The sequence below is a fragment of the Zootermopsis nevadensis genome, unplaced genomic scaffold, assembly GCF_977971745.1.
Source record: "Zootermopsis nevadensis isolate Lab colony 2312 unplaced genomic scaffold, Znev_1.0 Znev_ptg000002l, whole genome shotgun sequence".
Classification (NCBI taxonomy): Eukaryota; Metazoa; Arthropoda; class Insecta; order Blattodea; family Termopsidae; genus Zootermopsis; species Zootermopsis nevadensis.
Window position 1 is genome coordinate 10,423,193 of NW_028259134.1, and position 17,956 is coordinate 10,441,148.

At 36.6% G+C, this 17,956-nt stretch overlaps 1 protein-coding gene across 3 annotated transcripts in view; it reads right to left on the reverse strand.

Moving 5' to 3' along the window:
* Positions 1 to 17,830, reverse strand: part of drongo (Arf GTPase activating protein drongo) — a 32,569-nt gene extending 14,739 nt beyond the window's left edge. Inside the window, exons 1-10 of one of the 3 annotated variants that reach the window (XM_022071985.2) lie at positions 17,635 to 17,830; positions 17,001 to 17,094; positions 15,682 to 15,788; positions 14,371 to 14,575; positions 12,312 to 12,483; positions 8,911 to 8,979; positions 5,238 to 5,441; positions 3,041 to 3,163; positions 2,804 to 2,932; positions 1,314 to 1,486 (exon numbers count right to left, since the gene is read on the reverse strand). In XM_022071985.2, the coding sequence (XP_021927677.1) occupies positions 1,314 to 1,486; positions 2,804 to 2,932; positions 3,041 to 3,163; positions 5,238 to 5,441; positions 8,911 to 8,979; positions 12,312 to 12,483; positions 14,371 to 14,575; positions 15,682 to 15,788; positions 17,001 to 17,094; positions 17,635 to 17,825 (1,467 nt within the window). In that variant the 5' untranslated portion in view covers positions 17,826 to 17,830. The remainder of the gene's footprint in view (positions 1 to 1,313; positions 1,487 to 2,803; positions 2,933 to 3,040; positions 3,164 to 5,237; positions 5,442 to 8,910; positions 8,980 to 12,311; positions 12,484 to 14,370; positions 14,576 to 15,681; positions 15,789 to 17,000; positions 17,095 to 17,634) is intronic. The other 2 variants (XM_022071987.2, XM_022071986.2) reach the window with 2 other exon arrangements.
* Between the last annotated feature and the right edge of the window lie 126 nt (positions 17,831 to 17,956).

The window sequence follows — 17,956 nt, forward strand, 5'->3', positions numbered from 1 at the left end:
AGCACGTGCCTTCCCAGGTCACAAACATCACAGGGACTTACTTAACTCTCACACACAGCACACACATTTAGCTTCTTACTACTACAATGCCTGACAATACTTTGGCTCATGTACCAGTTATCAACAAACAACTTATGACCACAGATGAGATACAGCTGCAATAATTTAGTGACTACACTGCCTGAAACACCAATCTCAGAACTGAAAGCTGGTTTCAGCACCTCTACATTAAATAAGGTCAAGCACAAATCCTGTCTTGACATCACATAACAAAAAGTTTCACTCCAAACATGTAATGTTTTGACAGGATATCTATGCTTCAATGCCACCATTCCTTTCAATATAACAAGGGACTCATCAATGCAGAAGTATTGCACCAGTCTAAGGAGTATTCTGAAAGATTCATTCATCAGCTCAACAAAATAGTTTCTTTTATAAAGTCTCCTTCAGCCTGCTCATAGTTACTCATGTGTAACATAGACAAGAAAGAAAATCTTATCCAATGACATGGTTTCACTATAAATTGGTGAAAATTAAAATTCCACCAGCTGATCTGTGCTCTTCAACACAGATTCTGCCATATCTTGACATTATGGTGCACACAGCCCAAAACATATTCATTTTAATTACATTAGCAAATCGTCCACTTTTTAAGTGTAACATGTGGTGACAGTTCTTTATTCATATTAACATGCTTTTGAATGGTCACTGTGTTGAACTGTGCTAGTTCTTCTTAAAGAATTTTTTTTTATAAAAATCCATATTTGTGTGAGTTGGTGCTGAAAAAATCCAGGTTTTTGGTTTGGACTTGGAAGAGATGTTTCAAACCACCCACTGTTTATTTTCCTTTAACAGGGGAAGCATAGCTTCTTCATAACTGGAACTAAAACTATAAATTCCATGATCTAAATTACAAGTATCTCAATTTCTCACTTTCACTTGAACACACAAAAAGTTTGTTTTCTCAACAGATTCAGCACACAGGACTAACTCTGACATTACTTCATTATTAAGCATGGAATATCAACATGCACTGATTTTAGAGTTCTATTTCTTCTACTGTCACCCTGACAAATAACAAGAAGATGCATCCTCTTGATTACAAAGACCCTTCAAATACACTGTGTTTGAAAAAATCTCATAAATGTTTCATAATGTTTGTCAAGAGATGGCAAAGTAAGTACAATCTGTTATGGCTGATACATTTCAGACCAATAAATCATGAGCAAATTATTGTACTACCATCCAAAGCAGCCCTGAATTTTCAGGGTGTATGGTCAAGGGAGTATCTTTCTGAGGTGGTCTACACTCACCACAAATGGATTCCCTACTGCATTATTATGCCATGTCTTGGTTGAGAAGTTCATGGAGTGACTAGTTGGGAAAGCTGCTGCAGTTGGGTGAAATGGTGGAAGGCCTCCATTCAGAACCTGTCCATTGGGCATTCCACTGACTCCCACATTGCCCCATCCAAAAGCACCTGCATCTGCAAATATAATGGAATACTATAAGAACCACATATTAGAGATCAAATAACATACCACAGAGTGCAAATACAAATTATCTGAGCATAAATTTAATGGCTCTAGTTATGACCCTCATTCTTTGGGGACTTACACACTGTATTCAAGACTTCTTTCATCAGTTCAGATGCACATATATTTCTTGTTACAGTGCATCACATGTTCACAGTTAAAAATAGGGATGGGGCTAAACAGAGACCCCACGTTTAGACATCCTTAAGAAAAGAAGAAGAAAAATAAAAACGTTTACAAATTCTTGGCAAAAATTATCTTAAACACCATCAGTTTTCAAACACACACATGAAACACAAAATCAGAACTTCAATCACTTACAACACATTCAGTCACTTTCAAGAGCACATATTTCCACCTCCTGAACTTGTTCGCATCACTGGATATAAAATGTTAACACATTCCAAAAGTTTTCCAAAATATTAATTTCAAATTATCAGCCTCATATCAAGTTCAACAAATTATCTTGAATCAGCATGAGAAAAGTTTCTCATTCTTTAAGCCTCAAGACATCATGATCTCATATTGATTTCATTCTACTGGACAGAAGCATGATTATTTCAGGCACCACACAGGGAACAATTTCCTATGGCAATAAACGAAGTGGACTGGGTATATGAAGTTGACATGAAGATGAATGTTTCATCGCCCTGATGATGGAGGCAGTATGATCTCCGAAACGTTGGTGGAAATCTACCCGACTACACGGCGCAATAGCACAGAAGACAGCATTCTTCAGACTGACCACTGTGAAAATCTCAAATCCTATATTTTATATTATTTCACATTCATAAACAGATGCTGAGAAATGGAACCAATATGTGCAATACATCATACGAGCTATTAAAGCATTAAGATGTTAGGCCTAACTCTGAAACATGTCCTTAGGAGACAAATAAAACCTGAATCCTTTTGAACACAAAGGCTGGGAATAACACTTCTAAGAAGAGAATTTTTGAGCTCTTATGATGCAGGAAGTCAACAAAAGCTTGCTGCTATATGAATTTAATAATTCTTACTGTTACAAATCAAATCATACAGTGAAAATTTCACAGAAACTATATATTCTATCCTGATTGAATACCAAATAGTGGCAGGTCCAGTCAGAATAAAGACGAGGTTTCACTACACAACTAAATGTAGAAGGAACACTACTAGTAAGTTAAGGAAAATACAATTTAACATAATGAAGAAGTACAGCAGGGACCAGTCTTTTTCGGAGTGTGTGAAACGAGGGACTGCAGACAGCAGTGAGGGAACTTTCTTACCAGAATTCATTCCAAAACCAGGCTGACCTGGTCTTGTCCTGAATGGATTTGCACCAAATCCAGATGGTGGATTTGAACTATTAGGTATACCATTGGACCCAGAAGAAACCCAAGAGTTAGCAATTGTGCCTAAGAAATGACAGAACACAAGAATAATTAAATGTTTGTACAGCTAATCTCTACATACAAAGTTCATGTCACATTCATTTAAATTACACATGAACATTTTTCACATACCTGTAAATGGGTTGACTGTACTGCCAATTGCAGTATCTGAAAATCCTCCAGCATGAACATTAAGAAAACCAGCCTGGGATGTAGTTGGACCATTAACAGACCACGTGGCAGCAGTTGAAGTAGCTGAGAAACATGAAGAATAATGAGAGCAATGGCTAGCACTTAAATAATTAGGGTACGGATAGTTATATATCAAAACTGTTTAAAATAAAACAATAAAATGTTAAAATAGCCAAAATAGGTGACAAATCAATTCTTCAATTTAACACACTTAATGTTGAGGGGCATAATATAATTTCTTACGCTTGGAATGTTAAGAAGATAAAACTGAAAGAACTATACTAAATATTACAAATAAAGTAAAAGAATTCAATTAGTCAAAACAAACACTTTCAAACAGTCTGTATGACAACATATGATGCCAGCCACCAGAACAATACCTACCTCTTCAATTTGCCCAGCATTAAATTTAGTGTTTACATGTTGCACAACAACATGAGAAGGTGAAAAGATGTGCTTTTAATAGGGTCTTAAAGTAGTAAAGGTCATATGAGGGTTAGTCACCGTACAACAAATCCTTTCCCATTTATCTGTCATTCCATAAGTGGCCCTGTTGTCTATGTCCATTCCTTCCGTACCCTCAAATTTATTTTCCCTCAATTGTCTCTCACCTAGTCCCCATTTTAAAGACAAACATATTACAATTATCCATTTATATTCTAGGCTATACAGAATGTGTGGTTAGGGATTACTGTGGTGTCAATCACCAAAACTATTTTATTGTCCCAAAAGAAGATGCAACTTTCTCTCTGTGAATTATTATCAGAAGCTGACAGAATAGAGTTAAAAAGAACTTCAGTTTATATTCACACACATACTGTAAGATCTGAAATGCTTGTATAGTTCAGGTAGTAACACATATGTTCTATAAATTTAAAAGAAGTTTATCCATAAATTGGAATCTTTTCACAAAATAAAAGTCTGGCACCAAACATTACAGAGTTCTCATATGCATGTAATAAGTGTAATATACACAACATAAACACAATTTAGACAACTGAAAACAATCAATATTTATGTACTTATACTTTATTTAATAATGCATTTTCAGTAGCTCAGACTGTATAGCATAGAATGAGAGGATGGCAGTATTAATGAACTGGAAAGGATTTGGAAAGAAGTGGTCATGGCCTAATTTAAAGTACTATACCAGCATTTGCCTGGAGGAACTGAGGAAACCATAAAAAAAATTTGGTCAGGACAGCTAGTCTCAACATGAGAAGGTGAAAAGATGTGCTTTTAATAGGGTCTTAAAGTAGTAAAGGTCATATGAGGGTTAGTCACCGTACAACAAATCCTTTCCCATTTATCTGTCATTCCATAAGTGGCCCTGTTGTCTATGTCCATTCCTTCCGTACCCTCAAATTTATTTTCCCTCAATTGTCTCTCACCTAGTCCCCATTTTAAAGACAAACATATTACAATTATCCATTTATATTCTAGGCTATACAGAATGTGTGGTTAGGGATTACTGTGGTGTCAATCACCAAAACTATTTTATTGTCCCAAAAGAAGATGCAACTTTCTCTCTGTGAATTATTATCAGAAGCTGACAGAATAGAGTTAAAAAGAACTTCAGTTTATATTCACACACATACTGTAAGATCTGAAATGCTTGTATAGTTCAGGTAGTAACACATATGTTCTATAAATTTAAAAGAAGTTTATCCATAAATTGGAATCTTTTCACAAAATAAAAGTCTGGCACCAAACATTACAGAGTTCTCATATGCATGTAATAAGTGTAATATACACAACATAAACACAATTTAGACAACTGAAAACAATCAATATTTATGTACTTATACTTTATTTAATAATGCATTTTCAGTAGCTCAGACTGTATAGCATAGAATGAGAGGATGGCAGTATTAATGAACTGGAAAGGATTTGGAAAGAAGTGGTCATGGCCTAATTTAAAGTACTATACCAGCATTTGCCTGGAGGAACTGAGGAAACCATAAAAAAAATTTGGTCAGGACAGCTAGTCTCTGCCCCCCCCCCCCCCCCCCCAAGTCAGGATAGCTGGTCTCCAGGTCAATATTTAAACCTGGAACCTCCCAAATACAAGTCAGCAGGAGGGTTAACTATTCCACCACAAGAAAACAAAGCACTCGTTCAAGGACATGAACCATACCTGTGGACCAATCACTGAATTGTGGTTCTGAAGAAGCCTGTTGTGTCTTCATCAAACTGTCCAAATCCTTGAGTGCTGCATAACGGTCTTCGGCTGGAGGGTGAGTGCTCAAAAATGGTGATGACTGCTGCAAACCACTCATTGTCCTTGCTGGACTTGAAAATGAGTTGCTCATAGTTGAAAGCATTGCTGATGTTGGCATACCTGCAAATAAATATATTAAAAATGTTGCAGTTGGTGTTGCAATGTTCACATTTCCACCTTGTGTCTTAATACTGACTCTCATTCAATGGTACAATTCTGAGTTGTTGGTCTTTAAAGTAGTCTCAGCCATATTTTAACAAAACAGGATGCCAGACCAGTGCAATGAGCCATTTAAATTAGGATACAAGGTGTTAATAAACATGCTGCATGACTTCTGTAAACATCCCTAAAATACAACTGCATCTTGTCCCATAGCAACTTCTGTCAACAACCCAGAAATAAGATCAGCATATAGAGTGAAGCCCAAAGCCATACATGAAGTATTAAAGGATAGAAACAGAGATTTGTAACATCAAAATATGACTCAGTAAAGCACTGGCATAGCCCCTCCCTTCTTAATGTTCCAACTCATCATCACCATCATCAACTACTACAAGAATTGAGCCTATTGCTCATGGCAACTTGTCCTTATTAGTCTTGAAGGATGCATTTGAGTAGTGAGTGACAAGCCCACTGCCCCTGCACAATTTCTGCTCAATCCTGAGAATCAGGAGAGACATGGGTGAGAAATGGCCACTGAGTTTTGCTTATGAAACATCTCATATCATGCTTGTAAGGTTCTTTTACAAGCTGTAAATATACGACATGGGACCACTGGCTTTACTTCCCCTCCGAAGGAAGTTGTGCTACGGATTTTTATCGCCCTTTCTAATTCCTTACACAGGTGAGCCAAAAGTGACACAATCCCTTCAAAAGACAAGAGGTTTCTTTCAGACAAACACAAAATATGTACATGTGTCTATGCATGGCCAGTCAGTGAAGTTGGGTCACCCTAAACACAAACATAAACTTTTCATGAGTGCAAAGGAAATTCATTACCAAACATTACTGCATGTCAAAGTCACATGCTGAGTGCCATTTAAAGATGTGTTTCCCAAGTTGTGCAATCAAAATAAATTAACATTGTGAACTTGTTGATTGTTTTCATGATAGAGGCAGTGTGGACAACAATGAGGAATATGGTCTGCCACCACTTCTCACTGATGAAACACTGAACAATGTTCATCTGTGTTTCACACAGACACCTAAAAAATTCATTAGATGACTGTCTCAGCAGAATGGTTTAAATTATGAAAGTCTGTAAAGGTGTACAAAGTGTCTGAAACTTTTGCTGTACCCAATTCACATGGTGCTTGAACAAACAAAAAAAAAGTACACTATTTGTGTGTTTTTGACAACTTATTTGAAATTATTTTGAAATATTGCAAATATTCTTTACAGATGAAGCATGGTTCCACCAAAGTGCACATTTTAATAGTCATAACAGCAGGATATGGAGCAACATAACCCCACACACTGCACAGTGAAAAAACAGGCATGTGGTGTACAGTTTCATGTCACTGGGTTGATGGCCCCCTTTTCTTCAGGGAAATTATGGCTGCTGGAAGCTACCAGGATCTAACTATGCGTTTCACTCTTCTATGGGATGAAACTGAATTAGATTGCTGGTTGTGGCAAGATGGTGCAACTGCACACACTCTGAATTCCACTATGGCAATGCTGGCAGAGTTGTTTTGTAACCATGTGACTTCAAAGAATTTAAACCACCATGATCACCAGACCCAACATCCCCCAAGATGAAAAGCAACCATATCCAAGGCAGTGCTTTGTTATACATCTACAAACATGAGACAGAATTTGTGTTAAATAGAAGGGAAAAATTACATCCAATGTCTTCTGTGAATTTACACATCTTCAGTAAATTGGTAGGCCCACATAATATACTGGCGAGTTAGCAATATACTGGTAGATTAGTGAGAAGTTACAACAATGGTTAAATGACTTATGGCTCATCATATATTTTATATATTTACAAACTAAATTTCTTTACAAAAAATAGAAAATCTACACTCTGTCACATGCTTATCTTACATGCAAGCATAAACTGTATAAAACTGTAAATCTACCCTGTGTAAATGAACATTTTGCAACTCAAACCTGATGCATGCTTCATATATTCAGGAGACATACTACACAAATACGCAGAGACAATTCCCAAAATACCAATTATATCTTGCTAACTTTTACAGTCATTTGGACAGACAGAACACAATGGGTTATCAAGTTGGAGAAAGTATCCTGTCACTCTAGGAACTTAACATTTACCGGTTTACATAACCAGATTCTGGTCTTTCAAAGTGTAGGTACACAAACACAAGTGTAGTTTAATAGCACCTCTAAAACAGTATGACTTCACCTGCCACGTAATGTAAAATGCATCCCTTGTTGCCACAGAATAAATGTCGAACAACGACAATGACCTCCAGCAAAGGAGGGTACTCAAAAATATATTGAATAACCAGTTGTAGACAGCCTAAAATGGGTGGTCTTCCAGGCCAGATGTTGGGCAGGGGTCTAATATCACAACAATGTAAAAACCAGCATGTTGCAAAAAGTTATGCAGAACCCAAGACTTTGACAGCTTTTGTGAACATGGCAATAAACCTTCAGGTTTCATGATGCCAGACAATTTCTTGATTAAGTAACTATAAGTTTTGACCCTGAGGACAAGGAAGCCACCTTACATGGCTGGTAGCCTGAGAAGAATTTATTATTAAACTAAATTTCTCAAGGACTCTGCTCCATTTAGTTAATCAGTTTACAATATGCAGCCAACGTAGACAAGACTTCATCTGGCACAGATCAAGTGTCTGGAAATGCGAAGAGGAAGCTTAAAGAAGCCAGGGAGAGCTAAGGTAGTACCAGAGGCTTATGGTAATCAGGATACATGGTACTATCCAAGTCCAAGGAGGCCCTAGTCTGAGGGCAATATCCTAATTAAAGAGGTTCAATCTTCTAAGGACCCGATTACTCTACAAGACTCAGGACATACTACAGGTAGACCTTGATTATGACCCCAATAAAACAGCTAACACAGAGTTTCCATCTGAAAGTTTATTTGTCTCAGAAGGGAGCCAGTAGTTCTGGTATACCACCTTGGGAGCTGACAGTATCAACCATCCCAAGAAGCTGAGAAGAGATTACAAGATCCTGCTATGTAGAATACTGTATTTCATGTGAAGTATGGGGCTGCTAGTGGATTAAGTGAAAAGGAATGCACAAAAGATCAAGAAAAGTAATGGTCGCAGTGCAAGCGTTGGATAGGTGGCCACTCATTTACATTCTTCTACTACTACTTCAACATACTGTATGCCCTGGTACAACATAAGAAACATGTATTCTGAAGCATAAAAAGTAAGCAGAAGGAATGGCATTATTATAAGCAGGTAAGCATGCTAAGCTATTAATTAATACACCACTTAATCACTTAACATACTAAAAATATAAAATTAGAATCATTCTGACAAAGTTCCACTTTGTATTGCAAAGTAGCAGATCTATTTTAAAGTGAAAGCATGCCACACCAAGTGTGCAAGGAAACAATACATCAAGAACATAATAAACTCACTCCATCGATTGCTGTTATATCTGGGCGGAACATTATCACTGTTCATCACAATGCCAAACATATGATTGTCTGTAAGCAACATGTTCAGGTTTCATTAGGTCAGGAAGGAATAAAGAAAAAAACATCTGAACATGTTCATGAGTGTATCATAACAATTCTCATCAGTAGAAATAAGATTATTCATTTAACAATTCACAGTAAAACTATGTTAACAATTATTGAATAAAGATAATTGCAGATCAGGAAAAAGTGCATCATGTATGAAGAGGAGAAAAAAGATCTTACTAAGTTATGAATAACTGTTACACTATCACATCAAACACAATAATTAGTTATATATATTAACACCCTGATGTCTACATAGAAAAATAATGATTTACTTTTACTCTTAAAGTGAAATGTAGACACAATGAACATAAAGTAATAAAATGATAAAGTTTATAATATATTTGTTGTTCGTCTAGCTTCCTACATAAACACATCACATTTCAGTTTGCTTCTCAACATGCAACAGCAGCCACCAACCCATATGGCAACAAGGCCATGCCAGCAAGAAAGGAAACAGCTACATAATATTATATTTTTTACAAGAACTGTATCTGACAGAAAAGCCCATATCTAATTTCTATAAACTCTTCCAGAACTATGCATTTAAATGTACGTTGCTTCATGAATGGGATTTTCACAAAGCTGTAACTAAACATGATTAATCTTTCACCTCTATACACTGCAATGAAGGAGAAATACAAAACATTAACAAATGTTACAATACAAACTTTTAGAAATAATTCACATGTCAATGTCAATCCATATTGTCTATCTGCCAAAAAAGAGCAAGATGAAGAAGCCACAAACATACATACAAATTATGCAGTTCAAAACTTTGGAGGTCTTATAATTATGTAAATAAATACAAAGGGCATACGCACACAATGAAAACAGAAAACCTCTGACTGTCATTTGACATCAAGTCTTCACTGAAAAAGTTAAAACTCAGCACAAGATAGAGCTACAAAGCAAACACTACACAGAATCCTTCTTCAGAAGCTAAAAATATACTGAACTAGTCATGAAATTCCCTGCCTGAAGTTTCATTACTGTGTTCACAACAGTCCACCACTGGCACCCACACCCACCAAAACTATCCTTCTGCCCATGTTTTGGTCTTCTGAGTAATCTCTTCCCCTCACACTTCCCAACTGATGTTTTGTATGCATTCCTTGTCTACTCTATATGTGCTACATGGCCTAACCATCTCACCTCTGATCAGACCATACTAATAATATTTGGTGAACAGTACAAATTATGAAGCTCTTAAATATTCCCCATCCTGTAGATTTCAACCCAAGACAGTTAATGCAATGTTTTTTATTCAGACCATTATGATTCAAACATCAGGAAATAAACTACCACATGAAATCTGAAATATCTTATCATGTTATAGGGGGAGGCCCTACAAAAGAGCTACAGTGCCAAGTAGTAGTAGTATAATGATATAAATTGATTACTGTACTCTACAGTATCAGTGTCACAAGGGCATGCATCCTGATAACTCATTACTTTATAACAGTTGGAGCACTTTGCACACACATAAATTTGTTTTTTCTCCTGGGGCTGAATCAACATTGTTGGATTTAGACAATAGAATATATATATATATATATATCTAAATGAAAATACAAACGCTATAAAATGATGTGTAATAACAAATTTTATCACAATGTGCACAGCAGAGGATTCCACATGAACTTATCAAACGAAATATTGTACGAGGTGCGATCGGAAAGTTTCAAGACTGCGCCTATAAAAACCCGTACACTTATCTCAGGTATTAAATTCATCCATCACCCTCAAAGTAGTTCCCCTGGGAGTGAACACAACGATCCCAGCGCCGCTGCCAAGCCTGGAAGCATCCCTGGAAATCTTTCTTTGTCAGCCTGTCAAGCACCATCTGCGATTCTGCCTTAATCTCTTCTATCGTCTCAAATCTCCTTCCCTTTAGCTGAATTTTCATCTTTGGGAAGAGGAAGAAGTTACATGGACCTAAATCCGGCGAATAAGGAGGGTGCGGGATGACGGCCATGGTGTTTGAGGCCAAAAACTGCCAAACTTTGAGGGCGGTGTGCGCTGGCGCGTTGTCATGATGCAGCAGCCAGTTGTGGTTGCGCCACTTTGCCGGCCGCTTCCGTCTCACATCTTCACGCAACCGCCTCAGGACCCCACAGTAAAATTCAGCATTGACCGTCTGACCTGCAGGAAGAAACTCCCTATGGACGATCCCCTCCTGGTCAAAAAAACAGATCAGCATTGACTTCACATTGCTCTTGACCTGTCTTGCCTTCTTCGGTCGTGGTGACGATGGGCTCTTCCATTGTGAAGATTGCTACTTCGTTTCCGGATCGTACCCATAAACCCAGCTTTCATCACCTGTGATAACCTTAGAAAGGAAGTTGGGGTCGGTTCGTGCAAGATCTTTGAGCTCCTCACAAACGAGAAGTCCATTCTGCTTCTGGTCCTCAGACAGGAGCCTTGTCACAAACTTGGCTGCGATGCGTCGCATGTGGAGTTCTTCCTTTAGAATCAGCTGACAGGTCCCATAGCCTATCCCAACAATGTCGCACAAGTCGTTGATGGTACGACGTGGATCTTCGTGAATGGCCTGCCAAATCTTCGTAACATTTTCGGGCGTTGTGCTCGAAGATGGTCGTCCAGAACGCTCGTCATCATCGACAGAGGTTCGGCCATTTTTAAAACGTGAATGCCACACAATAGTTTGTGCACGACCCATTGCGGACTCCCCAAATGCTTGCTTTAGCATTTCATAGGTTTCCGTAGCCGTTTTGGCGAGTCTTTGGCAAAATTTGATGCACACTCTTTGTTCATGAAAATCCGCCATTCCGAAATCGCAGGAGGGTCAGTGTAATGCACTACCAAAACACCCGTAACTAAGAAACAAATGCTAATTCGATGATGCAGGCTGGCACACTAATTCACTATGAATGTAGGCCGCACCCCCTAGCGGCAGAAGCTTGTACTACATCCGGTTCGCCCTCTATTGACACAGTCTGGAAACTTTCCGATCGCACCTCGTAACTATGCTATGTACTGTGGAAATTATTTGTCGAATAGTCTGCCAACGCATTACAAAGTAACATCACTACATACATAAGCACTAACAAAAAGATACTATCTGTCCTGTCTTTCATAAAATTTGCAAATGCAGGACACTGTGTCAACAAAATTATATGCAGATCGCTGTCTTCTACGTTGTTGTGCTGTTTAGTCTGGCAGAAGTTTACCAGACTACATGGAGTGACAACCAGAAGACATCCATTTTCATACTCACTGCCATGAAAATCTCAAATCCTACTAAAACTGTATGCACGATGAATAATACTTACTAGATGAATTAAAGATGGGGTTGTTTTCAAAGTTGGCAAATGAAGGTTGTGAGGCTAGAGATGTTGATTGAGTAGAAGAATTAAAAGGATCTGGTGATCCAAAATCTGCCAGGAATTCATTTGAGAGCCGGTCAGGTGTAAACATGTTTTCACTTGAATTTGTGACTGAAGTCTGCAAAAGAAGAAAAAAATATACTTACATGACCACAAAAATTATTGAACATGGCAGATTTCATGAATACAAAGGCCATATTTCCTGATTCACTAAATGATAATAAATAAACAATTCTTCTGAACTGTTCTAGAGGTGCACTGTATGACACTGATATGAAATCACACAATTCCAAGAAACACTGAGCACTTAATGTCTTCATCTTCAATAACAAGAAACATGATCTCTAACTGAATTACAGGCTTATTTAAAAATTACAGACCTTAAAAGTTATACAAACATTTCAGGGGTAAGACATGGTAATAAGTCTGCATACAGCTTTCATAAGAAATCAGTATAAACATGCTAATAGCAGTAAACCAATAAAACAATAAATGTAAAATTGTTGTGGCTGCTGTGATGTATCAGGGTCTTTCCTGATAGGTCACTTTAAAACAAACAAATAAATAAATCGAAAGTTTTCAATAAGAAAAAAAAACATAATCCACTGAAAAGATCAGCACACTCAAAGAACTGGTTTAGCATAGGATGAACTGAACCCAATTATAATTGTAGCAAATGTACAAGATTATTATTCCTTTTTAATTAAGTCACTATTTTATTTTTTATCTTCAAGTTTCTGACTTAAGCAATCTTCCATTTGAGTAAACATGGTAAAACAATTAACACATTCATGATACAGGTAGGGTAATTCTCCCAAATGAAACGAGCACACATGTAATGACCTTCATGAACTTTTATATATAAAATGAATGCATTTATGCAAGAAGTATGTATCTGTACATTCATTCATCTACACGTTTCATCTTCAAAACTAGTCAATGGTTTTTAATGAAATATGGTATTGGAAGCCTATACTAAACAGGCTCATGAAGCAAAAGATGGTTAATTCACTCACAGCTTACTATATACTTTTAGAATTCCATACAAGATACCAACTACACTTCACATGGCTAAAACACTCAAAAACAGAAAACAATAAATAAAAACAAGACTATTCATTTGTCACCTAGAATACATTTTTGTACGGCAAAAAAAATGTGTATGTTACCATTTGAAAGTCAGTTCCTAACAGAATTACTTACATATTTTACATAAAAGGTAGATCATTTTAAATTAGCTGAAAGATAGAAATGGAAAGGGCCAATACATTTATTACATTAAAAATAGTGGCAGACATTCTTAGCTTTCACAGAGTAATATAAAAGTCACGAAAATACAGCAGCAAAATGTAAAGCTGTCCTGCTACATGCCATGTAGGCAATGGGGTGGGGGGAGGTGAGTAATCAGCATCATGCTCTGGCTGTGCTTTATCCCCAGGAAAGGAATCTACAGTATTTACTGGATAGGAGGCTGGGTGGGCCCAGAACAGGTTTGGACACAAAGGCTAGAAGAAAAATACTTTGTCCCTGCCAGAGATTAAACCCCAGTCACCCAGTCCATAGTCAAGACACTATATTAATTATTGCCCATAGCTTAGTCATGCCACAAGTTTGAATCACATACAAAACCCACAATTTATTGAAATGTATTTTATATGTCAAAACAAATTTATGTAAGCATGAAGTTAAAAGGTATAAATTCCATGACAACAAGCTCATGTGTGTGGTGAGATATGAGGTTTTCAGGATGGTGAAAGTGTGGATCATGGTCTGCTGTATTGTGCTGCTATGTAGTCTTGTAGGAGGTAACCAACATTTTGGAAGAACATACTTACTTCCATCTTCTACCCTACAGTTGAAGGTTCCTCTGAAATGTCAATGAATATCTATAAGACTATACGGTGTTAAAACAAAAACCAAGATCCATGTGGTAATACATTTAAAGGTAATATAACAAACATACTAAATTCAGTCAAAGAAGCAGCTGATCTTGACAAGAACTTACCTGCACATTCAGGTTGAGAGGCTTTACTTGTGAGCCAAGCAGACTGGACAAGGGCTTAATATCTGAAGTTGGAGTAGTAACAGCAGTACTAGTAGTAACAGAAGCAACATGTGTAGGTGTGCCAGTATGGGAGTTGGTTTGAGTTCCTGATGGTGAAAACCCAGCAGAACCATCGTTCTTAACGACTGATGGCTCCATATAGTACCTGCAATAAATCACAGCAATAGGTAATACTAATGATAGCAATGTAATTAAATACATAATGGCAGTATTTTGTGCGAATGTTCAAGCGTTCAATTGCAATTTGGGAAAGGCAACTATATACCTAACCAAAAACTTCTGCTGTGACCTTAGGCAATTATATACACCACATGTAAAGATTCCCACAAATGGTTCAAGTGTTCAAACAGTGAAGTAATTTGGCACAGCACATTAAGTACATGATAAAACAATAGGAGAAACTTAAAAAAATCAATACACTTAAATTATGCTTCAATGCGGAGAGAAAAACATTAAAGAAAAGTTGTAATTACTGTTTTCACACAATACAATCACAATGCACTTCTTGCATATCTCTACAATTAATCATAACTACTACAATCTTTTCTTGCCATCATTGCAGTTTATTCTACAACATTCAACCTGAAAATCATCCACACTGAGACAACAGACACTAAACCAAACAAATTAATTTTCCAATCAGGCATATAGGGGTTCAACTTCAAATTTACGTTTTCTTAAATTCCATTGCTCCAAGAAACCTGTCTAGTTTTGAGGCACTGTCATAAATTTCATACCACACAAGTTTTTTACAGTTAATGACTGATAGCCCATGTCCAACCCCCAAGCCAGATATCCTCTCTTTGATTGTTCAAAAATATTTGTTCATTTATTTAATATACTGCATTAACTTTTATACCAAAAGCACCTCCTCCACCTTAAACCAAAGGATATACAATGACATGTTGACAAGCGATCCATTCAACAAAACAACTGGCCCAATTTGATGCCAGATGCTCTTTAAATATTACATTTCTTGAATACATTTCTATGCATAAATTTTCAGAGAAAAATATAACTGAGGTTTAATATTTGTACTTCATATCTAAGAGCTGCCAGGTTTAAATCTTGGCCACAAGAACAACTATCCTGACAGTTAATTTGTCTTTCTTTCAGTCCTTCCAAGACAAGTGATAGGACAAAACTTTTTCAATCCATCTTTTGCAGTCATACTACTATTCAGTGCCACATAACTTATGCAACTGAAAAAATGTAAATATATAATCCAAGAATCTATCAAAACATACTTACCTCTTCTTTTCATACTTTGCTATCATGAAGTCTTTTATCTGTTGCTCATCTTTAGTGTCATGTGCATCATTGGCATCATACAACCCCAACCAAATTTGTCTGCAATACTAAATTATTAGAAACATACAATTACACATTTCATTTAAAAGTTGTATAAAATGTCTAAATAAATTGCAACCCTCTTCAGCAGGACAAATACAAGTAAGAGGATGATGATGTGATGGAACAGTGATGATGATAATGATGATAATAATAATAACAGCCCTTTGAAAGCCAAAGCCGACTAGCTGGCTGCTGGCCAGGGTGATGATAGTGATAACATTTGTCTTCAAGCATTAAACTCGCTGAACCTATTACAATATCTTAAAATAAAATATATTAGCTCTTTTATCACAGAACTAAAAATAGAACAGCCAATACAAATTATACATTTTATAACAAACTGTCATTCTTAAAACTTAAATTATGGAGAGTCTGCAATGTGTTAACATGTTTTAATAATCTCTCTGAGGTATTGCACTACTACTAATAATGAAATTATTTCATCAAATTTCTCTAATTAATAAGTTTTATATCTCTAATTCCAGCATGAAATAATTCAAAGATTATTATTTGTGGTAAACACCCTATAAAATGTCCTGGCTTCTGCCTATCCAGCAACAATGATGTAAATTCTGCTACTTCCAAGGCTATGATGAAGGCTTCTTTTTAGCAAATTCTTATTTTCAGTAACAAATGCTTAGCATAAATTATTCTTAGTTTCCATCTGTTGTTCCAGACTATGCAAACAAAAATGAACTTTCCACACAACTTTCACAACACTACTACAGCACAGCATCAGTCAACTAAGAACTGGCACAGAAAAATATGACAAATCAGCAACATATCAACCTACTTTACTGGCCACTGAGGTCACCAGATCTCAAACCCTCAACCTTTTCTTTCAGTGAGGTTTCATTAAAAACAAACACCAAACCCAAAACAAAGACTCACCAGCAAGTCACTCTGCATACAGAATGATTCACTGGTAGGTTACCCACAGAACATGCTAAAGTTATATCACCATGTCTGCCATTCTGTACTTTTATTTTCGATTTTATTCTGTATGATACAGCTGACATGTCAAGATAAAATATAGTGAGTCTGATGTAAGTTAACTTCTGCTATTGATGGTTTGTACCTGAGATATCTACTTCAATACAAAATCCGTTATGATGCTATATCAACTTGATTTTATTTTATGACTCCCTCTATGCTAAAGCACTAACATTTAACGTTGTGTCACAATCTTAGGAAACAATAAGATGAGGGCTACATACATCATTTCCTCGAGATTTTATTAATTCAACTTCTTCTGGACTGAAACTAGCCATGGATATAGACTTCACTCTGTGTGGAGGTGTTAAACCACGCCTGAAACAAAATTAGCATCAATTTCAGACATCTCATATAAACAAAAAGCACACAGGCTCAAACTGTATTTGGGGTTAGAATTAAATCCAACCTTGCGAAGGTACATAGTCACCTTACTGTAAAGTTATATAACTGGTAATTTTCATTCACAAACCTGTCACAAAAACAAATCATATGGTGCTTAAAACACACTTTCCTTCACATGACACAAATGACTTACTGACCTATTGCATTATCAACACCATCGTAACGAATGAATGGTAAAATCATGCACCCTCTGATGCAAATATACCAGAACTTCCAATGCCTTGCACTTTACATTTAGAAATTACACATTTCATTCAATGTCAATTCGTGTTTTAAAGTAAACACGAATTTCAGAAATACAATTTAGATATTACTTTCTGCATCAAGTAATGCTAGTAAAATATTCACGGTCTATGATTTTCTTAGTATCAATTTTGGGTATTTTTGTTCCCCCCCTTCCCCCAAATTATTTACGTATATATAATTCAGTGTAACTTTTTGTATTATACTTACAGCATACCGGAACATGAAGTACAGACGAAAGAACCTATAGTCATATTAATATATGTTGGGCCCCGCTGGTGACAGTCAAAGCATTGTTTATTTGAAGGTAACGATACCAATTCACGTAGAATCCTAAGGTGCTTTTCATCCAGCTTCTTTCTTGAGGAAGCCATGTTACTTTGGTCCACAGATTGCAACATGAAGATAACAAACTTAATGCTATTGGTCAGAAACGACAGACTGTGCTGCCATCTTATAGGGTCTCTAGTACACACAGATAAAATACTTTCGCGGTGTTAAGGCAGGATCCTACATTAACAGTTATCAACAA